A 25,986-nucleotide genomic window follows, 5' to 3' on the forward strand; every position below is an offset into this window, starting at 1 on the left:
AATGTCTAGTGCATATAGGAACTAACATGCTCTTTGAGGATTAAACAGGGTGAGAGGGGGCCAAGTAAAAATGAAATAACAGTAAGTATACATGAGAAGCAATCCAACATATAAAAAGCATTTAGCCTTTAGTCACCATGGTTATTGTATTATGAGATAAATATTTAAAATGCAGTTCTGAGTACAAACGTTACGATTCAATACATGCTGTATTCTTAACCACAAGAGCGAATTCTGCAGACCCAATATTGCAGTGATTTGCTCAGTTTTAATGCTTTACAGTATATCTGTGTTTCTCCCAGGAGACCAGGGGAGGCGTTCACTGAAGTGTGGAGAGAGGATGTAAAGGCTAATAAAAAAAACAAACCAAAATACTAATGCTAATGCTGCTGCAGCATGAAACCATTGCGAATAATGACTAGGTACTTTTTCTCAACCCGTTGATGCCGAGAATGTCTGTGGGTAATTAATGCTATAAACCAGGAGTGACCAGCTCCTGTCCTCAAGGGCCACCAACAGGTCATGTTTTAAGGATATCCCTGTTTCAGCGCAGCACAGTCAACAACTGGGCCAGCTGTGCTGAAGCAGGGATAGCCTGAAAACCTAACCTGTTGGTGGCCCTTGAGGACTGGAGTTGGCCACCCCCTGCCCTAAACATACAATGCAGCAGCCATCGCTTGGGCCTGACCCACCCCCAGTATCAGGAACATAAGAGGAAGAATAGGATGTGCACAGTTTCCGTTCCGAGGCTGAAACCGGCCCTGGACACGAGCAGAAATGGTGTGACGACCAGTGGCCGCCACGACGAAAATGCTCTCCAATCTACTGCTCAATTACAGTGCAGCAATCAAGTGAAGAATACTTGAGCAGGGTGGATATCACTGGAGGTTAATTGGGGACAGTCACACAGGAAGGGGCATGGCAATGGGACTCCCACGTAGTAGATCGTTGTTTATTTAAAAAAAAATCTTTACAGGGGTAATCCTTCCTAAGACAAAAGTGAACTAATTCCAGTGGCATGTTTAGGGTGTCACATCGGGGGGATACTTTCTTCTTTTACCCAAATCTGACACACGTATTTTTTAATGTCGGACTCGGGAGGGGTGTGATTTCCCCTGGCTGCCCCCTTTTTGTGTGATGTCACTGTGTGATCAGCAAGCGCTTGTTGCTTTTTAAGAGGTTTTTAAAGGTTCAGTCCCACTATCCAAAGAGATAAGTAATGGTGATATTTAGTAATATGTTAAAACTTGGTGTTTTTAGTATCGGTTTGATCCGTCCGATGTATTCTCAGTGTCCAGAATTGCTCAAACTACAATGTTTAAAAATCATTCCCAGTATAATGTTTCCCAAATATATTTTCAATAATTGTATTTCAATTTTTTTTTAAATAGGATTTAATTGTCTTTTCTCATACTGTATGCTTTTGCTAGCAGTTCAATGTGATCCTCCATTTTTAAATAGAAACAACTTTTAAACTAACCTTGATTGTCACGTACATATTACTGCTGTGAAGCGCTATTTGCATTAACGGCGCTATATAAATAAAGACATACATACATACATACAACTAACCTGCCCGTGAGTAGGACAGGCTTTGGTATGGGTGTAATTCACAGATACAGAATATATCATTGTATATTCCTTGGTGTTTTTTTTCCAGTCAACTTCTACTTTCATTTTTGCAGAGATTTGTGGAATTGATGGTGTTAATATTTTTCCTAATGTAGACTAAGCCCCCCCCCCCCTTTTCTTCTTCTTCTTCTAAAGCCGTTTCCCATTCTGCCTACTGTACACGGATGTAGTTGGCACTGCTGTTGGACAGCTGGTACTTTCAATGCTCTAGTCAGTGGGTTCTCTAACGATGGGATTCATGAAGATTACAATCTATTGCTTTGGAATTCTCAACAGCCAATCAAAATAAAATCAAACTAGAAGAAAAAAAATACTCTTCATCCAAGTGCCAGCTGAAATCTCTTATAGGAAGCAAAATGATGACAAGCACCCCCCCCCCACCCCCCCCCCCCCCCGAGAGCATGAAGTTATCATAACCATTGTGTGTTGTACGTCCTGTTTTCATGCTCAAACATGATTTAGTTGGGATGCAGAGGAACAATTCAGTACGCAGGTGATTTGCATGTTAATCGTGCAGGAAAAGCCGTGGACGTCACAGATTCGAACGTTACAGTAAAGTGAGAATCACGTGAGGTCATTCAGATTTAACCAATGGCTCTTAGTGCAAAAGTGCATCTAACATGCGGCTGCAGCCGTGGGCAGTGCTGCTTACAGCGTTTCCCCCTTTTAAAGGGCTTCATTCAATAATTGTTAGGTTAATGCCACATATGTAAAATAATCTATAATCTCATGTAATATAATCTCCAGATTTTGTGTGTAGATATAGAGATATAGTGGCACTGTGTGCTCATTTGCATGTCATTTCCCAGAATCCCTTGCTGCAGTGGAAGCTCTGTATGCTGGGCAATAATGGTGAAAAGCAGGGTTGCAGACCTGTCTAAGACATGTGAATGTGCTCACGAGTACAAATTTAGCATAATATATTTTTTTATTTTATGACTATTAACATTTGTTTTATTATTTTTATAGCCGTGGTTTGAGACATTCACAAGGAAATCCCCAGTGTGAAGAGGGCACCGTCCACAGCAGCCAATCGGTGAGGGGAACAGCGCATGTATCAACAGCGTTCCCTCTCACTGCCAACCAGGTGGGGGTGGCCATTTTTATTTCCCTTGGGACTGGGAAATCCTAACTAAATTGAGCCTGAATAGTATAGCTTCACAGCTGCAATAATTTAGCTGTTCTGTGTAAGGGACCTGCCTGACTCAGAGTAGGTAGGCCTGTTGGCTAAAACACATTTGCACAATGTAATTCGCTTGCTTTAACAAATGTATCCTAAACATTTTACTTTTTAAAGCGGCAATCAGCCCCCCACCCCTCTCCGCCCTCCCCCCCCCATCCTCCCCCCATCCTCCCCCTCCCGAAGCCTATATGAGATTATACAAGTAAATGTAAAATGGTGTTAAAGATAACAATCGGGATCTTGGCTTGTGACTTCCCTTACCGTGCACTGCACTGGGCCCCGGGACACTTCATATTTCAAACGCTTCTCTCCTGAACGAAGCATCAGATTTGGAAATAAACCCAGCGCTGGAAAGGGCGAGAAGCGATATCATTTCTTTGCAAGTAGAAGTTTTTCTCCTTTTTAAGCAGGGGCCAGACGAGCAGAATACATTGGGGCCCCAGTGTTTTCTTCACCCTTATCACTAAGGCGCGGAGAACGGGGAGGGCACTGTAAAGGGAAACCTTCTGCCAAAGGCAGTGAGCCCTCTTCCAAATTTGATTAGAGTGTTTCCAAAGCAACTAATGTCATTCTTTAAACATCGTTAGTATTAATTCACTGTCATCCTTGGACGGGATGAATACTAGAAAGACAAACACTGGTTGTATCTACACTACTACTTCACTGCCCCTTGCTCCCTCACACTCGGTATAAGCCGAGCACCTTCTCTCCCCACCTTTAAGACAAACCTTAAAACTCACCTCTTAAATGAAGCCGTTCAATAGCCTGGAGTCATGGCGACTGTCCCACACCCACAGTCACTCCTACCAACCATTGTGGCCCAGCACTGCCATCTCCTGCACTTATTCCCTCACCTGCTGTCTCTGTAAGTCTCCCAACATACCACTTAGATTGTAAGCTCTTCGGGGCAGGGATTTCCTTTCCTATGGTCTGGTCTTGTTTGTTTGCACTTATTGTATTATAATTCCCTGCACTGTATTGTGTCTCTTGTAAAGCGCTGAGTACACTGCGGGTGCTCCGTATATAAATAAGGATATACATACATGTCTCGTCACACACGTCATTCTAACCTGTTCCAGACTCGCAAACATTCCACCGCATTTGAATCCCGAGGGTAGACAAGCTAATGGTTCGTGAGGTCCTTAAACTACCTGCTATGATGATCACATTGTGATATTAAACCTACCATGGATTTCTTATTTTGAACCACATGTGCATGTTTTAATTGCCCACCACATGTTGCAGCCTCCCCTGCAGCTGAGTGATTAACTTTGACATCAACTCCACCCACCCAATATACGCTTTTTCCATTTTGCTGCACTGATAAATAGGTTTTGAAAGCCTGTTTCATGGTCGGCTTGGATGTAACAATCACTGCACCGGCATTGAAGTCGCTTTGTAGGGACAGCTACATATAGCGGCAGTCCCCCTTTTTATTGGGATTTTCCAGATGATCTCGCTCCACCCCCTTCTCTTCTGGTGTCACCCAGATAAGTTTGGGTTGCTTACCACTGGCATAGAATGAAAACCTTGCCATCGTCTACTTGCTGCTTCTACCCCACAGCACCTGAGGATAGAGAAACTGATTGAGCTTGGCGCTTGCGAAATGCGTCTTCAGCTGGATTGGGGTAGACAGAAAGCAAACTGGAAACTGTGAACTGCCAAGCCAACAGATGCAGCAAGATTAATAGCAGACTTGGCAGGCTCCTGCGGTAGTGAAGCCTGCATCAACAGAGACGTCTCTGCTACCAGTATGTGCCTGCAGGCACCAGTCGGATGAAAGGGCAAGTGGAAGGCAGAGAAGACGGGGGGAGGGCAGTGCAAGGCCTTAAGTCACTGGGGATCCATTCACGGAGCACTCGAGTGATGCTTTGCACACTGGGTCCCAAGACTAATAGATCAGGCACGGTTTAAAGGCACGGTACGCCCTCGTTAAGAAAATCTTTGATCTGCGTGTTTTCATGTCCGGTTTGTGTGCTTAATATATCAAGGAACCTCTAAAGTATCAAAATAATGAAATTAAATTACACCAAGTAATGGACTTCAGGGTTTTCGTCGGTGTGCCGCCATGTTCAGCGTTCTGCCTCTCTCTGCAGTCCAACGTGTCGGTTTTTTGTAGTGCTGGTACCAGAGATAATTTGTTTTTTTTTAGGAAGTGTCATTTTTCATTTGTATTTAACAAAGTTTTCAGACTGAATTTCATAAATGATTTATTATTAGTGTTAAAAGTATCTGTTTGATAATGTAGCCCTGCTTGTTCTTCCTGCGGTGTATGTAGAGATGCAAGTAATGTGGAATTATATTGATGTTTATGATGCCTGAATGGCCACCAACAGGTCAGGTTTTAGGCTATCTCTACTTAAGCACAGGCAGCTCAATCAGATTGAGCCACCTGTGCTGAAGCAGGGATATCCCTAATACCTGGCCTGTTGGTGGCCCCGGAGTTGGCTTCCTTTTGTCCAATACCATGAACCCATCACCAATGTGGGACCATGACGGCTCCCTATTTAAAGGTACAGTGCACCCCTAGCCAATCCCCCCACGCCACCCTCCCCCTGCCTTCTTTTTCTCTCCACATCGGTGGGGAGCAGGCAGTCCCCGGGGGTGAGCCGCGTCCATTTCAGCTCCAGGGACCCCCTGGTTAACTAGTCATACCGGGAAAGGTAGCGCTGGTACTTTTGCATATTGAAACTCCCCCTCATCATGCGGGCTAATGGGAAGCCCGTTGTCGTAAAGCAAGATATTTAAACCGCCATTTTGTTTGCACACCGGATAGTCTCAGTGCCACGTTTCAGGATGTGGATTGGAAGTCGTGGGGTGCAACCTGCTTTTAGAAAGTCACTGTTAATTCTGTTAAAATATATTTGAAAATATACTAAATAACTTTTCTATTTATTAGCCGGGTCACTGCATGGTGACGGACCGTGTGAGATGGATGGATACATTGCAATCACATTTATGCCGACAGCCCCCATGAGGTTTTTATTCTTGCAAACACCCACATGGGAGTGTTTTGGGGTCAGTTGTTGCCTGTTCATCAGTGTATCCTCAGGAAATACAAGTGAAGGAAGAAGCCTTTGCAGCTTATCATTTTTAGTACTAATTGCAAAACCAAAAACGACTTTGAAGTTGCAGGAACATAAATCAGTGATTATTATCAGAAATTGAATAGAATTTGGGCATAACTTAGCAGGCGTTGGGTATTTCACATTCTTACTGAAATAAGAAACCCCGTGCACAGAATATAGACCCTCTGGTGTGTCTGATTCATAGTGGTCACCTAACTCCAGTATAATAGTAATAATTGTTATATTAGTAGAAGGTCAGGAGAAAGATTGCCCTGCATCCTTATCCCACTTTAACCCCGAAGTTAGTTGCCAGCTGTGCCGTCTGCTCTTATTTTTGGTCACTGTTTTAAAGGGATTTAAGAACAAGAAGAATGTTCCTCTAATGTCGTATTAGAAAATACTTTGCCATTGCTATTGCTCTCCACTGCAACAAGTTTCCCCACCACATCGAATCTGCCCCTTTCCTATCTTCACATGCCCATTCAAAACTCCTCTCCTCTTCTCCATTCCCCCGGTAACCTCATTCTATCCCCTCCCTCACCCCACCCTCCCCAATGCCCATGATCTCCCCTAACCCCACCCCTTCCTAAACCTTCTTAAAGTCTCTCCAAAACCCTAAAAAATCACCCACCTCTCCGATTCAATTGCCTCCACTGTTGCCACAGTCAGACCGGCCACCATGCCACCGACGGGACTAAATCCAGCTGACCCCAACCCTTGCCCTCCAAACAAGTAAGATCACAATGCACCTAACCCATACCCCGACCATAATGCTCCCACCCCTACCCACTACAAAGACATCGTAACGATTACCCTGTGCTCATCACATGAAATGTTCCATATGTAACCCCACCATTGTTTTATAACAGTTTGTTCTACTTAAATCCTATTAAAACATAAAATATGTAATTTCAATTCATAGACCAGCTAATACATGTACTAAAGTCTTAGCAGCAGTCCACGAGGCACTTAAAAAAAATACTGTATATATTTTTTGTTTTGATATATGCAGCCGTTCAACTTGTATTGAAAACGAATTACCTAAGCTGTTGATCGCTTCCTTCTCCCGTGATCAGTCGGCTAAGATCCTGTTTCCCAGGGCTCACTAAATGGCTGCCGTTCAGTTTCAATCAATCAATCAATCTTTCAGACAGTGTAACTCACAATGTATTCTTATATTACTAAGGAAACATTTGTTGTTACAATTTGCAGCTCAAACTGCTGGGAACATTGGCAACAAATGATCAGAAACAGGAAAGTGTTACAAACATCTTGCACTGCTGGGGGGGGGGGGGGCTAAAACCTGCTATAAAGATCAGCATATTAAAACTCATAAAAATGGCAATAAGAGTTGAATTGAAAAATAAAATGTAAGTATTATCTAATACTACAGAAATGAGATATATATATATATAAACCATAATACTGAGTTAAGTTATGGTGAGTAAAAAAAGTGACAAAAACCCTCCACAGGAAAGCAAATATGCAAATATAGCTGTATGCTCATCTGCATGTCTTAGGCAGGTCTGCAACCCCGCCTTTCCCCATTATCACCCAGCATACAGCACTTCCACTGCAGCAAGGGATTCTGGGAAATGACATGCAAATGAGCACACAGTGTCACTTTTTGCCTCAATAACCATTTTTAACATGGTTCCCTATAGGCTTAAGCTTGCTGCATGGTCACAGCTTTGAGTTAAGTTATGGTGGCATACAGCTATATTTGCATATTTGCTTTCCTGTGGAGGGTTTTTGTCACTTTTTTTACTCACCATAACTTAACTCAGTATTATGGTTTAGCCTATCCCATAGCCTCTCTTGCATTCCCAGTAAAATCAACCCCACACTGATGAGACCCATCAAGGTCGAAACAGCTGTCTGTGGGTGGTTTTCTGGGAATGCACCTTAACCCTGGCTGTGCTCAAAGCTGTGACCATGCAGCAAGCATAAGCCTATAGGGAACCATGTTAAAAATGGTTATTGAGGCAAAAAGTGACACTGTGTGCTCATTTGCATGTCATTTCCCAGAATCCCTTGCTGCAGTGGAAGTGCTGTATGCTGGGTGATAATGGGGAAAGGCGGGGTTGCAGACCTGCCTAAGACATGCAGATGAGCATACAGCTATATTTGCATATATATCTATATATATATATATATATATATATATATTTATATATTTATATCTATATCTATCACACACACACACATGTAGGATATTTCATGGCTTGGACCGGTTACACAGGGTAGCATTCTTAAAGTTAGGTACTCTGCTTCATGGTGTAATACTGTATGTCATGTGTTGTTGTTTATCTGAGGTTGTATTTACCTAATTTTTAGACCTGCTAAGGAACAGATGATTGTTATTATGTCCTAATGTGACCAACCATAGAATTCAAAGAGGGTGTACCTTCTTTTTCACACAACTGTACACACACACACACACACACACACACACACACACACACACACACACTCGCATACAATATAAAAAAGTGACGCATGCAGAATTGAATACATCCCATTATATAATCTGTGCATAACTCCTCTCTGATTTACATGACATCAGTATTAAAGAACACAAGGTCTCGCTTGTACAATATTACACAGAAGTAAAATACATTGGGGAATATGAATCTGTGGAAGAGTATCCAATAGGGCTGAAAATCTGCTCCATTTACAAACATCAACCTTCGCTTTAATAATCGCCTACTTCCTGTTTGCACATGAGAACCTTTCACGTTTCTGCAGAACCCACAGCAGCAGGAGTTCTGGGTCAGGAAATATAGCTTTAAATAGAATAGATTGCTCCTGCTTGATAACGATGAGAACGTTAAAGCTTAGAAGATGATCAATTGGGTGTCTAGCTTGGTAGAGCTAGAATAGGAAAACCGAAATGTTGAACCCAACATGAATGTGTAGAATGCAGAGGGATAATTAGTAGAATGACCAACACTTGCAGGATTGAGATATGCCATGGTGGTTCAAGGCAGGGGTGCGCAAACTGAGATTTTTTTTTGTGGGGGGGTGGTGCTTGTAGAGGCCCCGGTCTCTTCCCGAAAGCATTTAAATTAAATGCCGGGGGACCGCGCAAGGCCTCTCTGTAACTGTCTCTTATCTTGACTCAGACGATGCGTCGCCATGGCAAAGCTGTGTCAAATGGCGCCGCAGGGTCATGCGACGTCACATGACCCGCTACGTCATTTGACGCTCTATAGAAGGTAAGGGAGGGAGGGCGCAGGGCAGAAGTGTTCGCACCCCTAGTTTAAGTCAGTGTTTTCAACGGGTTCTCCAGGCATCCCTAATGCAATTTGCAGGTCATTTTTGAAAATTGTACCAAATACAGAGAATTTACAATGCATCTGATCTCGAAAGCCCTATTAGAGAGGTTTGGGGTTCATTACAATGCATCTGATCTCGAACGCGCTATTAGAGAGGGTTGGGGTTCATTACAATGCATCTGATCTCAGACACACTATTAGAGAGAGTTGTGGTTCCTCAGAAATTCACAATATAATGTATGGGGTCTAATGTAATCCCCATTCTCTTGACATATTTATGGGACATTTCTCCACCAGTGTATGAGTTATATTCCCATACTGGGGATTGGAAGGGGTTGATGGCATTTGGGATAGCTGTAAATATTGCAATTTTTTCTAAAATGGCAGCTTTACATGATTTTCCTTCTCAATTTCCACCCTGTAGCATGTGGCAATTCAAGGGCAAGGATGGTAAAGATAGACTCCTGTTTTACAATCCCACATCCGCATTGACACAATTACTTATTCGTCAAAAGAGGTTATAGTCTATTTTGGAGACTTGAAATACAGATGTTTATCACAGAGTTTTTGTTTAGTCAATAAACCATGGCGTGTGTAACTGAACCCAAAACGTAAAGGCTCATGTAACTGTGAGAGGCACAAAGAAACGATAACCTTTCTTTGTTTTGCAGCCCTCCTTGCCCAGCTCTAAAGGAGTTTATATTGAGTTGGATATTTACATGGCTGTGCTCAGTCTCTCAGACATTTTCAGGGTGCTGGGTCCGTGCACGCTGGGTGTACATATGCAGATGGAACAATGATGGACGCCAGACACTTTTATAGTACAAACATGAGCTTTATTGACCACCGTGGATAATGCTCTTCACATAAAAACATTCTTTCGTTACACACCCAAACTGGTGACGTTACAGGGTTTGTACATCAATGCTTCTTCCCTAGGCAACTCTCACTCTTCTTACTCTAGGGAAGTTCTGAGACTTGTTCTTTCTCGTGTTAGCTATATTGGCCATCTCTTATGTAGCGTCCGTTCTACTCCATTTCAACTGGCCCCCTTCTGGGATTAGCCCGGCTCTTTCTCATTGGGATCAGAGTTAGCTGCAGTCCTCACGGTTTGGCTGATGCGACTAGGCCACTACTTGGAGAACCCCATTGGGGGAAATGCTTCTTCTTGGTGAATCTAGAGAGCTATTTTAATACATTACTAGGGATGCTAACTGGATAGGGCACTTTCCCTAACTACAAAACAACAAACAGGGACAGGACAAAATGAATATACTTATATATACACTGAAACCTATTTACACAACTTCACTGTGAGGCCCTCTAACTGCCACTCCAAGGAACCCAACCTCTAGAAGCTTCTATCCGGCTTACCTGATAGTGATGTCACTGGTCACCATGCATAAAGTGGGAGTGGCTTGTTTTCAGCCCAGTCACCCAACACCATATGATGGGAGAGGGGCGTTGGCCTGCCTGAGCCACACAGTTAACCATTTTAGGCCGTTAGCCGCTTAACTGAAATAGTCCCTAGGGGAGGGGAGTGCTACACTATACAAACACTCACTGACGTTACCAATAAGAAACCAGATGGTGCCTCTGTGAAGTTTGCCCTAAAATGAGCAAGCACCAACACTTGTCTTTTGCTCATGACGTTGTATGATTTAAAGCAGCATATTCTCAATGTCTTTCGGGGATAAACACCAAAGCAAACAGATCTGCTGGAAATAAAATTACCTTGTGCTTTCTTCTGTTTAGCTCCCCTTAGTAATCAGAAACGACACGTTTAAATCTGCTGAGAGTGGCACCGAGCCCCCCGCAGTTACAGGGTCCCGCGCTCTAATCCCCAACAATGAAACCGATTCCCGGGAGAGCGCACAGGGCCTCTGCGTCTCTTACCTTCTCCGGAGCGGCATCTCCTCCTGCAGTGTCACCATGGGGCCCCTCTGCCGTGACGCCACAGGGTGCCGGGACATCGGTGGGTTTCCCATTGGGCCCGCTAGGACCCCCGGGTCGAGGGCATCAAAATTTGGGGACAGCAAAAATGTCCGCCCATATACCTTTGCGGTGCTCTCGGGCCCCTCTGGCCTGATGGAAGTCACTCCTTATTTGCCGCCCTCCTCAGCATCACATGATGTTGCGTTACCATGGCGACGCCACGTCATTTGACGCTGCGGTTCAGGAGGTGGAGGGGGGCAGCAGGTAATGAGGCAGCTGCAACAGCTAAGTGCCATGGGGCGGCAGACTTTCAAATCCGCCGCCGCTGGTCGTAGGTGGAGGAGATACTGCTCTTGAGGTGGTAAGAAGCCCCACTGCACCGATCCCAACAAAACTCCGGCCCTGTCCGTGCGCTTGGTTTGCATGTCATTACTCCGAATCCTTGTCTACAATTTAATCACAGTATGACATGACTGTGGGGTGCATTAAGCAGGTTTGGGGGGCCGGTGGGACACTTGCAGATGTTTTTGTTTTTTGTTTTTCTTACGGCAGAAAGTGCAGCCCTTACAAGAAAAGTTACAGTGCATTATTTAGACCATTAAAAAAAAAAAAAAAAAAAAGTACCTGTTATATTGGTAATATGAGAACAGAGAATCATTTATAATAAAATTATCGCATATAAAAATTAAAAAAAAAAAAACATGTTTATTTTGTATAGTTTTATAAAAAAAAAATTGATAGAAAAACAGTGGGATAGATTTGTGTGCGTTATAAGTGGAGGTCGAGGTTTGTAACGAAAAAGTTAATCAAACGAAAATAATCACTGAAATAATTGACATTGCTGAGCAGGGAAGGGAGGACCTGGTGCATTCTATAATTGGGAGTTCAGTGAGTGCGGGGGAATAGCAGGAGAGGGGGAAGCTTCAGAGGAGAGGCCGGCTGAGGTGTCTGCAAGACACTTCTGTGACTGATTAGAAAGTCAGATGTGCTCTTTTGGCGAACACGTCAAACTGTGACATTAGCCATGGCTCCTCTCCAGCGAGCGCAGTCCAGGCCTCTATCTGCAGGGGGAAGGAGTAGCACAGATGTGGATATCTCATCGCTGCTACAGCAGAGACAGCAGGGGTGAGCTTAGGAAACAGTTTGCGTGCTGCGGGGTGCAGGTGTTTGGGGTCTGCAACCCCCACCTCGTCTTTAGTATTATGACCTGGATTCCAGTGCATATATAATGTCAACAGTTGAGAACATTTGCCTTGAGAAAGGATTGCCTTGAGAAACGTTACTTGATAAAGCTGTGGCGCACACACATTAACAGCGAGCATTAGCTCATTAGGGTTCCATGTAAAATGGATTTCAGGCAAAAGGTGATACATTGTGTGCTTATTTGCTTGTCATTTCCCAGAATCCCTTGCTGCAGTGGAAGCACTGTATGCTAGGAGATAATGGTGAAAGGCAGGGTTGCCGACCTGTCTTAAGACATGTGAATGTGCTCACAAGTGATCTTTTTATTTGTTATATATGACACACACACGTGAGCGATTCAGCAAATTAGGGCGAACCGCTCACGGCCACGCCCCCCCGGTCGCTCTCTGGTCTCCTGCACCAGAGTTCAGGAAACTCTATAGGGACTGCGACGGCTGGCGTCGCCGTAGCTCTAACTATAAGCGCAGCCTAAGGCTACGGCTATAGCCAGACGGAGCGGAGGCGCACACGCTGCCATCCTCTTGCATGGTTTTGAAGCAAAAAGTGGCGTGTGCTCATTTGCATGTAATTTCTCAGAATCCCTTGCTGCAGTGGAAGTGCTGTGTGCTGGGTGATAATGGTGAAAGGCGGGGTTGCAGACCTGCCTAAGACATGCACATGAGCATACAGTAATATTTCCATTTGCTATATATAGATAGATACTGGGCAGAAGGAGCGGCGCAGTGAGTAAAGACACTGACTCTGAAAACAATGGCACTGACTTTGAATCAGGGGAACAATAAATAGATTGTAAGTGTCATGAGGGAGAGGATTTGGCCCGGGATTAAAGGGATTACACCCCATTTGGCCCCCCTCTACTCTCACCTGGGAAGCAAGGGGTTAACTGGACTGAGGTCCAGTAATGTGTTTTTTGCCTTGCTTCAGTATCCAAATGTTTATTCCCCTGTATAACTGTATTGTGTTATCCTGGTGTTTGCACTCACACATACACTAGGGTTGATGCGGGAGGGAAGGGGTTAAGGTTAATTTAGTGATTATAGCCCTTTGTACCCTTTTCCCGCCTTTTCAGGCTCCATTTTGCAGCCATCCATAGGTCGCCATTGAGCCTCCATGCTTTCTAATGGCAGAAGTAGCGGTTTTGGACCTGTTTTCCAGCGACGACCAGCAGGTGGCGTCCGAGAGGAGGAGCGGCGGTTTCCCATTGTAAGTCAATGGGCTCATTGACTTCAATGGAGATTCCTCAACGCTGGCCTCGAGGAACAGGTTGGCAGTCATCCCAACCGCAGACCGCAAAAGCAGATACAATGTCTTTGAAAAGAGTTTAATCACTTCGGTCAAGTTCAAAGACAATTGGCGTGGGAATCTTAAGTTCTAGGGCCCCTGGGAATAAAGTTCTTTTTGTCCCTAGCTCCTAGGAACCCCCATACACGATCCACACCGGGTCCAGGAATAAGAGACCCCCGTAAGGGGTCGAGCGGAGAAGGAGGGTCGCGCCATTGACTTCAATGGCGGATCGGAGGTCCCATTGAATCTAATGGCGGCGTGCGCCATGCATTGTCTATGGCGGCGCCGGCCATTGATTCCAATGGGGAAAAGCCGTGTGGCGTAAAAACGACTAAGTGTAAAATGATGAAAAATGTAAGTCCATATCTCCGGTTCTGGAATGACCAGGGGGATGGGATTTGGGTGGCATGTAGCCCAAGTTCTGGCTTTAATGCATGACCCTTCCCAGCCCCCTCCGACCAACCAGACGGAGTGTGGACGAATGTAAAGATTTGTGTTTTTTTCCATAGGCTCCAATGGCGGCGTTTCCCCATTGAAAGCCTATGGCGGGAAATCCCATTGACGGCAACGCGGAGCCCGCCATTCAACGCTATGGTGCCGTTGATTTCAATGGGGATTTAGTGAAAAATTGAGATTTCTTTTTAACGGAGATTTTTATAATAAAATATGAAACGATTTATATGGTATTTGTATATCTCCGGTTCCGAAGGTCACAGCGGGCTGAAACTTGGACCCTATAGTGTCCCACTTCCAGCATTAAGGTCTGGAAAGTTTGGACCCGCTGGACCTACCAGAGCCGGGTATTTTAATGTGTAAATATTAAAGTGTATTTGGGATTTTGGATCTGCTCTGAAAATGCAGACCCCATCTGCTATGCTAATAGGACAGGAAGAGCATCCTGGAAGAATTAGCATAGCTCTGTGATCAAAAGTTAACTGCCCTGATTGTTTATACTAGGGCCGGGAACAAAAGGAACTGAGTGTTTTTAAGTGTGGTACTTCACACTTACAGGGGAAACCAAAATCTACTTCAAAGAGATTTTTCTAGCCAACTCGGCACCTAGGGTTAAGAGTAAAGGGTTGAAATGGTATATAAGTCAGAGTTAGCCCTTACTCAATTGTCTTCATGCATGGTCTTCATGATCTTCATGTATTGTCGTGATGTCTACATCTGAACCTGAATTATGGAAGAAATGGCCCATCCTGTATCCTGATGGCTTTCTTGTCCAAACCTTTCAGTAAGTGTCTATATTTTGTCTGTTATTTGTATAATCTGTTGTGTTCACCTTTTTCAAGGAATAAATTATATTTTATATCTAAGCCTTGTTCAGTTCAACCCAGTTATATTTTGGGTGTGTATTATTAATAGCCTGTCACAAAGTTACCGTCACAGTAAGCTCCAAGGGGCAGTGTACACTGTCCACACTATATATACACAAGGAAAAAAACTAGTATTATATTATTAAAGAGGGACTGCTGCTTTAAATACAACAAAAGGGCTATCCCTCACAGGAGCAAAGTGCACTAATGGCAAGGATGAAAGTGGTCACATCAGGGTGTTTGATGCCTTTTGGTGGGGGGGGGGGGTGGGGGTGTTTTTAAATAAGTAATTGGTTTAAAAAAAGAAAAGTTTGAATACATGTTGAGCTGAGACTGGGGGGGGGGGGAGGAGATCACCTCTCCTCTGGCTTCTCCCTTTTGCAGGAGTTGACACAGCCGGAGCCCTCTCCTCCTCCCCTTACTTATATTGGTTCTCTGACCAGGACAGGGTGGGAGAAGCGTGGAGTTTACAGTCGTATTAGAAAAAAAAACAAAAGCCGCTGAATCTTTGCATTTATCACATCTAGGTGTGTTTGAGCCACACGGTTATATGGCAAAAAAAAATGGAAACAAACCATTATTTATTGACCGGTTAAGGCAGGGGTGCTTGAATCAGTCCCTGCTTCAGCACAGGTATCTCAATCAGTTCCTGCTTCAGCACAGCTGGCTCAATCTGAGGCTCAATCGAAGACTGAGCCACCTGTGCTGAAGCACTGAATGATTGAGACACCTGTGCTGAAGCAGGGATATCCTCTCAACCTGACCTGTTGAGGACTGGAGGTTGAGCCCCCCTGCGCTAGAGCATTGCGTTGCCCAGAGAGAATCTTGTTAGAAACTGGTGCCCATCTTGTGACCTTAGGCACTTGTCCGCTTATCTCTCTGTGCCTGGGGCAACAAAACAATTTGGTTGTAAAGTCTTCAAACAAGGAATGAATTGTCTCTGTAAAATTCCATGTACAATGTTGTAGTCACAGAGGGCATTGCTATTATAAATATGGGGAATATGGGTAAACTTACTCCTTCCTGTCGGTCCATTCCCATGCGCTTTGCATTGTCGCATTATATGCTGATGATGTAACGTGCTGTGAGCATGGTGGGTGCAATAGTCAAAGTAAGGAGGTACTTCATCTATAAGTGATTCTCCATCTATAAGTGATTCTCCATCTATACTGGAACCACAGGGTCACATGTAAGATATGAATGAGGCCAGATAGCTGAACTCGTCCCCTTTTGAAAGCACACCAAGTCCTTTTATATTTTCTTAACTTTATTGGGGAAGTCACAGAAATCAAAGGTACTTGTAGATGGTATTGTGTGGTGAGAGAGTGCTTCTCTAGGTGAAGGTGCTTTGGTATGGGGGGGGGGGAGGTCAAAACAGATTGCCTTGCAAGGGAGTAGATAGGTGTACTCACTCAGGCTGCTAGTGTAGAAAAGGAAGTGTGGGACTCCTGGGAGACAGGAACAGTCTCAGGACCAAACTACTGTCAGCAGAGACAGGGGGGGTGGGTTAACCCAATCTCAGCTAGGAGGATTGGTAGGTTGCCAGGGCAACCAGCTACAGGCTGTGTGGAGAGGGGACATGTAACAATAATGCAGCAGTTACACAGGCACGGTTTGGTTTCAGAGCAGGGAAAGCATGCAACTGAAATAAGGAGAGCTGGCAGTCAGAGCTGCAAAGGGGGAACAGAAATATACAATCCTGTTCCAGGACACCATCTATAAGCGCTGCCGGAGGCGCTCCATCTATACGTGTTACAGGAGGTACTTCATCTATAAGCGCTGCTGGAGGCGCTCCATCTATAGGCATTTTCTGTGATAAGATAAAATGACAAAGTGTAAGGTACCTATGAAGGAGAATGCTAAGGCCCCGCTCCCTCAGTCAGCGCGCCTGCACTGCAGACAGGCGGGGCGCTGACAGACACAGACCGCGATATGCGGTCTGTAGGGAGCCGGGGCTGGAGTGGGAGAGCGTGGTTTAAGCGGAGGGGGCATGGTTTAAGCGGAGGGAGGCGTGGTTTAAGCGGAGGGGGCATGGTTTAAGCGGAGGGGGCGTGGTTTAAGCGGAGGGGGCATGGTTTAAGCGGAGGGGTGCGTGGTTTAAGCGGAGGTACCCGCTCCTCCCCCCCCCCCCCCCAGCCTCCACGGGCTCCCGGGCTGCAGGAGGGAGCTGCTGCAGGCTGCCCTACTCACACGCTGACACTCAGGCACACACACACTCAGGCACACACAGACACACACACAGATAGGCACTCAGACACAGACAGGCACTCACGCTGCTTTCCCTCCACACTCTCCTCCCCGCTCCCCGAAGCCCTCCACCCGAAGCCTCCCCTCCTCCCGAAGCCTCCCCTCCTCCCGAAGCCTCCCCTCCTCATTGGCTCACAGCCACACCACGTGACGCGTCGACGCTTGGGATTACAATTCTCTTGAATCCCCTAGCGGCTGACGCGTCACAGCATGAGGGGGGACTGGGACCGGCTCGGGAGGATTCCCCTGCTGGTGGGGAACGCTTGTGCGGCCGCCCGCACCGCCGGGCGCAGCGGGTCCCAGGCCAAAGGGTGAGCATTTTCCTACTGATATTTAGAATAATGTGGCACAAAGCCATTGCTAAAACGTGGAACTTTGTGATTGTGCAGCCATCCTATATATATTCCTGTATTTATCATTCGAATTTGTATATAACACGTACGTTATACACTTTATATGGATCTATCAAATATGTCATCAATTCGTTTGTGTTTTCCCTCTCCCATTGGTTGATCTGATTCTGGGAGAGGGGGAATGAAAGGCGCCTCAACAGAGGCAGGTGTGGTGCACGGCAAAGGGTAAATAGCCTGTGAGGATCCCTAGCGATCCAATATACCGGCACAGCACAAGAGAAAAACACATAAAGGTGGTTTATTGGGTCCAAAATGCACACATACGCCCGACTTACGGCAAAATATAATGTCGAATATTTTGTGGTGTTTGTCATTTTGCTGTTTGGATTATTATCTTGAGCCAAAACGTTGAGAAGCGATGAGGCCTCTGGGTGAGAAGTAATTTTTATGAGGCAGGAGGGGATTAGCAAGGTGACACCAAACACCTTTCTAATTATAGCACTTTATAATAATGCATTTCAACAAGGTAGTAATAACTGTATTACGTTACAACATAGCCCCATCCATTTTAGAAACCATTGATGTACCGCTTTTTTTTATTTTTTTTTTGGTGTGTGTACTAAAGATTAGTTGCTGGGTGACACTCCTTTCTGTGTTGATGTACACAAATACAGCATTTAGTTTAACACTCTTTACAGCAGCAGTGCAAGCTGTGTCTCTTCACCCCCCTTTCCCCCCCCCCCCACACCTTTAATATAAGAATGAGCATTAATACAATCCACACAATAAGTAATTGGCTAAGTTGCCATTCGATCCGTTCTCCTGTGATCGATCGGCGAAGATCCGGAACGGGGGTTCACTAAATGGCCGTCAGTGCAGCAAAAGCGGACCAAATATGCAAAGTTCTGTGGGGAAGATCATGTGACCAGGTTGTCACTAGATACAATTGGTGCACTGCTAGAGAGGGGGCAGGGCTCAAAAAGGGGCGTGCATAGCCTGTTTCAGAAGAGGAACGGGATGTGACTTTGTAAATAGTTGCTATAGAAACAAAAAAAATGCTTGTTACATTATAATACATAAAAATGTCATTCAGAGTGGTTAAAAAAATGCTACAAGTATTTTCTCATATTACACAACTGATTTATGTTAAAAAAACACATGTAGGATATTACTTGGTCTGCAGCTTTAACACTCTTTAACAATCTCTCTCATTTTTTTTTTTATTATTTTTTTTTTTAAATGATTTTCATTTGGACAACTTGAGAATGATTAAATCTGAACCTATTATTTTTTTTTTTCTCCCCCTCAAAAATCTGCCATGTGCCATATTTGGTACTCATTACATTACATTTTTCAAGTTCCATCAGCTTTCGCTCAACACAATTATAGTTTTCATGAGTTAATAGAAATATACACATGACATATTGGCAAACTACAACGCTATCTCCTGCCTGTTAGGTGGTCTTGGTAATATTTAGCATTTTTATTAGAACAAAGGCTCCCTTTCTGCTGCGGTAATCAAAGACTTCATATTAATCCATCAGATCAGGATTTCTGTTTGGAAGTCTGCAGATCTGGAACACACACAGGTGTCAACTCCCATTATTGGCTGTGAAAACGTAATGGCAACAGCAGTTTGTCACCACACGGTTGCTTCAACTTGTCTAATAACGCATTATGAGGGACAAATCTGAGCTTGTGTCTGCTGCATTACACAGACGAGCCTGGGACATGGAAGTATGGGATCGGTGGCCCCATTCAAAGACAGCTGTTTTGTCTTTTATTCCATCAGACTGAGCTTAGTCCACAGCTCTGATTTTGGGATTTAATTTATTTTTCACTTCATATGAGAAAAAGATGTAGAATACAGGTAGTCCTCACTATCCAACGTTTCACTTTTTACAGCAAATGGCATATTCAGCGCTTTACAATGCAACCCTATGGGCATTTTTTTCAACGCTGGAACGCATTATCCGACGCCTGAATGCGTAATCCAACGCTCACCGCCACTGATTAACATGGGACTCACTTTACAACGGTTTCACTATCCAACGCTACTTCCAGAACGGATTCCGTTGGATAACCGAGGACTGCCTGTATTTTGTTCCCTTAACTACATGCAGTATAGCTGTGAATAGACCATACAGTTAAATAAAAAATAATTATATATATATATATATATATATATATATATACTGTGTATATATATATATATATATATATATATATATATATATACACACATAATATATATTTTTTTAAATATATATATTTATATTCTGTCATTTAAGGCCTCCATAGTTTCCAAGGAAAGGCCACAACACTTCTCTATGTTTAGAGGGGGTTACTTGCCTGAAGTCCCAATAAATTCGCTCTGCTACTCCCCACCTCTACAAACCCTTCAATTCTTGGCTGTCAAAATGTATTTTTTTTGTAGCACAAGTTCACAGATCTGGCAAAGGAAGCCAGAGCTTTCAAAATCCTTGCCACTAGCACCTCTGTAATGCATGGTTTTGATGACTCTGTCTGGAATGTAATCACCAGTTATTTTTATACATGTGAACATCCATTTGTGACCCTGCCCGAAGTTGCATATCTGCTTGCTTTCTTTGCAGAGCTCTTCAGCAGCGACTGGGCCGTTTTGCAATTACTGTACTTTTGCAGCTTTGTTTTATTTCAAAAACTGACCCCATCTTGACCGTACAAAGGCAGGTGTTTGAGGTTTGGAAAACACTGGAAGGAACCAAGAGATATAAAAATCGCATTAAAACCTCTTCCCATGCCAACAGTTTGGGGCACTTGGAATGCCTACCCGTTTTTGACTCGCCAAGCAGCTAACAAGGCTCATTTCACTGATGGGCCTTTATTAAAATAAGCAGGGCGCTAATAATTTGCGTGGTCTTTGACTGCAGATTTAAGTTCCGATGACAGCCTTTTCCCCCAGTGCCAATAATTCAGCTGTTATTTTCATCAGTGCAGCCTTTCCTGAAGCTGGAATAATTTACTGTCGTTAATAATCTCCTCAAAATTAGTCTTTGGTGGCGTTCTTTTCGCCCAACTCCCTCCCCTTTTATTTATTTGTTTTACGCAGCCCTCGCTGCGCCTCCGAGCTGCTCACATCCCAGCAGGCAGCCTGGGCTTTCTGAGGGATTAATGCCGAGAGGAATATCCAGCATCAGAATCTCCTCAGAATCTGCTGTGGGCGGGAGGCCGGGACAGACTTTGGCACCAGCTGAACTTGATCCTGTACCGGGGATGAGGCCTACATTTTTATTTTGATACCAGTCGCACTGTAAGCCAAATTAAATGGAAGCTAATGAAAATAAAGACATCTCATTATGTCAAAAGCTTACTTCAAATCCTTCCCCAATGCCAAATCATAATACAGTACCAACATTGCAGTGTTGTGTGGCCGGGATTATCAATCTAAAGTAATTTGTTTTATTTGCAAACATCCCTGCTGCACAACTAAACCTCGTGTCCTCTTGGAAACAAAATGTTACTTGCTCATTCTAGTCACAATCAAAACCTGCAGATATTGGTGAATGGAGAGCAGTAAAACCACAATTTCTTTGTGGTCTGTGTAACGTTGGGTTATTTGGTTCCCATTTTTGGTAGTATTTAATGAATGAAAAGCTCATTGTTAGAAAGCTACGCCTTTTGTTCCTGTATTTTAAGCTTGGTGAATGAGTCTCCGCATTCCAGGCTCTCGGATAAATGGTATTGTTTGATTTATCCCATGTGTGGCAGGAGCTCACTCGACTACTCGAGGTACACAATCTGCCTGACGGAGGGATGTTCATGGTCCTGAAAGCTTGCACTCTTTTTAACCGCGTTAGCGATTATAGGTATCACTTCTACCATTTTTGTGTATTCCAGTGGTGTACAAGACACCCCTAACAGGTCATGTTTAAGGATATCCCTGCTTCAGCACAGGTGGCTCAATCGAAGACTGACCACCATCTTGTTTATTATACAACATCATTGCGAACTCTTTGTTTCTCGGGTGAAAACATTGGATTGAAAGTGGTTTTAAAGACATATATTCCAGTGGGTCCATTCCAGTGCTCCCATCAGACAGAGGTGGATCACTGATATGCCATTTTAACCTAGAAGGAATCTGTGAGTGAGACCAACACATCAATTTTTAGATAGGAACACACTTATATTACTGGCTACACCATTATTTGTATGCTTTATTTTATATTTCACTTGATCCCTTACCTGGAAGACGACATACCACTTTTGGGACCAGAGAACGGTCCATCTCAAGGGACTAGAGCTGCTATTCTTTCACTTCACTTATCACTAAAATTGTTTATTTCACATTTCTTTGGTGAAAGTTATATCTACATTCTCAAACTCGAGGTATTAATATTTCACTGTACTTTGGTACGTTATATTTTTGGGGGTAATTACACTTGTTTTTCGGTATACTGGTTTACAATATCCAGTTTTATAACACCCATTTAGATATAGAATCGTCCTGTTCAATTCTCTTTTTCTTTACGTAAGAAGTGGGGAGGAGTGAGTTTGCACCCAGGGAGGACAGGCCACCAACCTCCAAACAACTATTACCAGGTGACAATTGACATCTTCAGGGCAAAAGGAAAGGGCAAGGCTCGGCTCCTCAGCAGATGCCACATTGCAGAACCTTGTAAATACAAATTACTAATCAATAAGTGTGTATATTGTACCACTTGTGATGGAAATAGAATACATTTCCTTTGTTTAATACAGGGGCGTGCAAACTGGGGGGGCGCTAGATTTTATGGGGGGGTGCAGAAGTTATGCGCTCTCCCCCCCACCCGGCTTTTAAATTAAACGCCGGCGGGGTACCGCGCAAGGCCTCTATAACAAACTTCCCTTCTAGAGACCCGGGGTCACGTGATGTCACGTTAACATGGCAACGTGACTTCGCATGACCCCGTGCTTCATTTGACGCCAGTGGGGGCAGGGGGTGTGAGGCGCCGAGGAGGGCAGACATGGGTGCGCACGGGGAAGAAGTTTGCGCACCCCTGTTTTAATATATTGCCTTATATGGATTTAATTGTTTCATGGGCAATCAGCCAGCGGTCTAACGACTCTCTTTACCCTTTGCCCATACCCATGTTTCTGTTTTCTCTCTCTGACTCGCCCTAAAAGGGGGCGTATTTGTGGTTGTACAAAAGGCACAACAATATTAAGAAGTGTGAAATGATGTACTATAACTTTTAACCCTTTTTTGTGTGGTGTACCGACCATGGTCATTCATCATGTTTTATCATTCGGTTATAGCTGAAATGAATTTAAGTTCTGTGATCCTAATTTAAAAAAATAAAAAAAATCTTAGTGTTGTCCATGTCTGGTTTTTACTGACCTCAAATCTTGGTCTTCTTCTGTCTTGCAGAAGATGCTCATCAAGCAGCAGGACCGCTTGGAAGAACGGGAGCAGGACATTGAAGACCAGCTCTACAAACTGGAATCGGACAAGAGACTGGTTGAGGTTAGTGTAGATTTTGGGGATTTCCGTAGGTTTACCTTTTTCTTATACAGTGCATATTCTAGCAGTTTGGGAGCCGGGAGCTGGAATGGTTTCAACAACAACCCGCCTCACCTGCTGTTTACACAGACACATAACCCACACCAAGCTGCATGCGGAAATACCAGTGTTCTGTTGGCGGTCTTGCGCTATTCATGCTGATTGTCACATTATCCCCTTTCCTTCACATGGGAGGGCAACCTCTTCATTTTACCACATAACTGTCACTGGCAGTGATAAAAAAAAAAACGCTGATCACGTTCACATGTCTGAGACTGGCCCACAGACTTGCCTAACCCCATAATAACACAGCATGCCATGCTTCCACTGCCCTAAAGGATTCTGGGTAATGACATGCAAATGTGCCCTCTGTGTGTTACTTTTTGCTCTTTATCCACTTTAACATAGATCCCTGTAAATGTATGCCTACCATTTTACACCGCTTTTACCGCACTTAACTGAGTTAAATGTGCAATCTTACACAGTGGGCTACACATACTGTACTTTTACCTGCGCTCCTCCTCCCTTTAGAAGCTTGCTGCTGGTAAAAGGATTGGCAATTACATTTATGGGAAACAAAGAACAGATTCTGCGCTCCTACCAATTGGGCTAAAATATACTAGTGACATGTTTACATTTAGACCCTAAGTCTGTGTAACAAAGGAGTCCTTTGGTTGCATCTATTGATCAAAACAGGTTCAAGCTGCCAACCTCGTCAAGGTAACCTCCGTTTAGCGGGTACCTACACTGAATATGTAATTTCTTATTGTCCTATGGACTAAACTTTGTGAAATATGTGAGAGCCCTGAAGGGGTTAAATAAATTAAGCATATTCTTATTTGTGATTTAGTGCAGTTAAAAGCTGGTCAAAGCTAGTAACAAAGTTCCCTTATTGTAAAGGTAAACTGTGGGTGCACAAATACCCCAGTGTGAAATATTAATACTTACATCTCTTTCTGTGAGCCATAAACGCTCACCTACTCCAGTGGAGGGGGGGGGGGGGCAATGATGAGATGGGAATGAAGGAATGATCACTGGTTCAGTGGGATGGGATGGGAATGATCACAGGTTCAATGATATGATGGGAATGATCACAGGTTCAATGATATGATGGGAATGATCACAGGTTCAATGATATGATGGGAATGATCACTGGCTCAGTGGGATGGGATGGGATGGGAATGGGCTGAACACTTTCGGGATGCTCCTTCAAATGGCTAAACAAGGGAGTTTGTGAAATGGGCAGAACCTTCTGGGTGAGTGAAGGACGTGGGCGCCCAGTCTGCGTGGCCAGGAGGAGCAGCAAATATCATTTGCTTCTCTATTGAGATCACTCAATAATAACCCCTGTCGGTTCTTGCGTTTGCCTTAATAATAATAGCATGTTCTTGTATAGCGCTGCTAGTTTTACTTAGCGCTTAACAGACATTTTGCAGGCACAGGTCCCTGCCCCGTGGAGCTTAAAATCTATGTTTTTGGTGTCTGAAGCACATGGAGATAAAGTGACTTGCCCAAGGTCACAAGGAGCCAACATCGGGAATTGAATCAGGTTCCCCTGCTTCAAACTCTGTGCCAGTCAGTGTCTTTACTCACTGAGCCACTCCCTCTCCCTAATAAACTTTGTGCCCTTTCAAAAACATTGGCCTACATCAGAGGGGCTCAACTCCAGTACTCAAGCACCCCATAAAGGTCAGGTTTTCAGGATATTCCTGCTTCAACACTGGTGGCTCAATCAGAGCCTCCTGTGCTGAAGCTGGGATAATCTGAAAACCTGCCCATGGGGGGGAAGAGGGGGGGGGAGGGTGGCTTGAGGACTGGTGTGTACATAGTGGATTCTTTGACTAATTAGATTCCCATATCCATCATTATCTGGTGTGTTACTTTCTGGGATCTGTCATTACATTAAATGGCAGCTTATTTCAAGGACAAATCTGCACCATTTACACAAAATAAATCAAATACTTTTTGACCTTGTCTAGCATTATCTGAAATTAACTTAATGGTTCCGCACCTCAGTTAGTGATTGGCAAATAAATGTCATTTTTAGCAGTTATTTAACATTCTCTATTGAAGTTTAGTTGATTTTGTATTTTTGGCCCATAACATTTGTTTGAGGTGTCAGCGATTTGCTGTTTTAAAGATTAACACACAATCCCTGCAGGCTCTAACACCCACCACATCATATCATATATATCTGTGTGAAAAGGAGTGCTACTGGGTGTGACCAAATCTATACATCAAAAGACAAAAATACCCAATGCTACATCCAATATGACAACAAATATATAGTTATATACTTAAATGTTGAGTTAAATTCGTTGGTTTAAACCCTTTGTAGTTATACACCTCATACATCGACCTTGGCCCCTTGCAGACGCACTTACCAGAACACCTTCCTACTGTCTCTGTACGTTCCTCCTACTTTCCAATTAGATTGTAAGCTCTGCGGGGCAGGGACTCCTTTTCCTAAATGTCACGTTTATGTCTGAAGTGCTTATTTGTATTATTTATTATTTATATTATGTCACGTGTATTGCTGCTGTGAAGCGCTATGTACATTAACGGCGCGATAAAGATATATACATACATACATAGCGTTATAACCCTGCAGCCACATCACGGCATGACCACTATGCAGGTCCTAACACTTTCTGTGAGTATTCTCATTTACCTCTGTAATGGAGAGAGAAATGTCTCAATAGTCAATAGTCTTCCAAAGGTGCATGAAAAAATCTTACTACTTAAAAAGTCTAGAAATAAACCCGGTGTGATAGGTTCTAAGCACTGAAGCTTGACATTTCACCTGTGACTCTGCGTATAACCTCACAAAAGTACAGATCATGTGAAACACGCACGTACATATTAGTTATATGATTTCATTTATAACATGGATACTCTCCTGTTTAAATACCAGGAACACCGGGGGAGATAGTGACCGATCGGTCTTCCATTATAGCTCTGTG

The 25,986-nt window shown here is 43.9% G+C and overlaps 1 protein-coding gene across 1 annotated transcript in view; it reads left to right on the forward strand.

The window, feature by feature from the left end:
* The first annotated feature begins 2,607 nt into the window (after positions 1–2,607).
* The window catches only part of TRIM8 (tripartite motif containing 8), a 34,663-nt gene continuing 11,284 nt past the window's right edge, over positions 2,608–25,986 (forward strand). Inside the window, exons 1-2 of the mRNA XM_075612496.1 lie at positions 2,608–2,719; positions 22,892–22,987. Coding sequence (XP_075468611.1) covers positions 22,895–22,987 — 93 coding nt within the window. The 5' untranslated portion in view covers positions 2,608–2,719; positions 22,892–22,894. The remainder of the gene's footprint in view (positions 2,720–22,891; positions 22,988–25,986) is intronic.

The sequence above is a fragment of the Ascaphus truei genome, chromosome 8 (genome assembly GCF_040206685.1).
Source record: "Ascaphus truei isolate aAscTru1 chromosome 8, aAscTru1.hap1, whole genome shotgun sequence".
Lineage (NCBI taxonomy): Eukaryota > Metazoa > Chordata > Amphibia > Anura > Ascaphidae > Ascaphus > Ascaphus truei.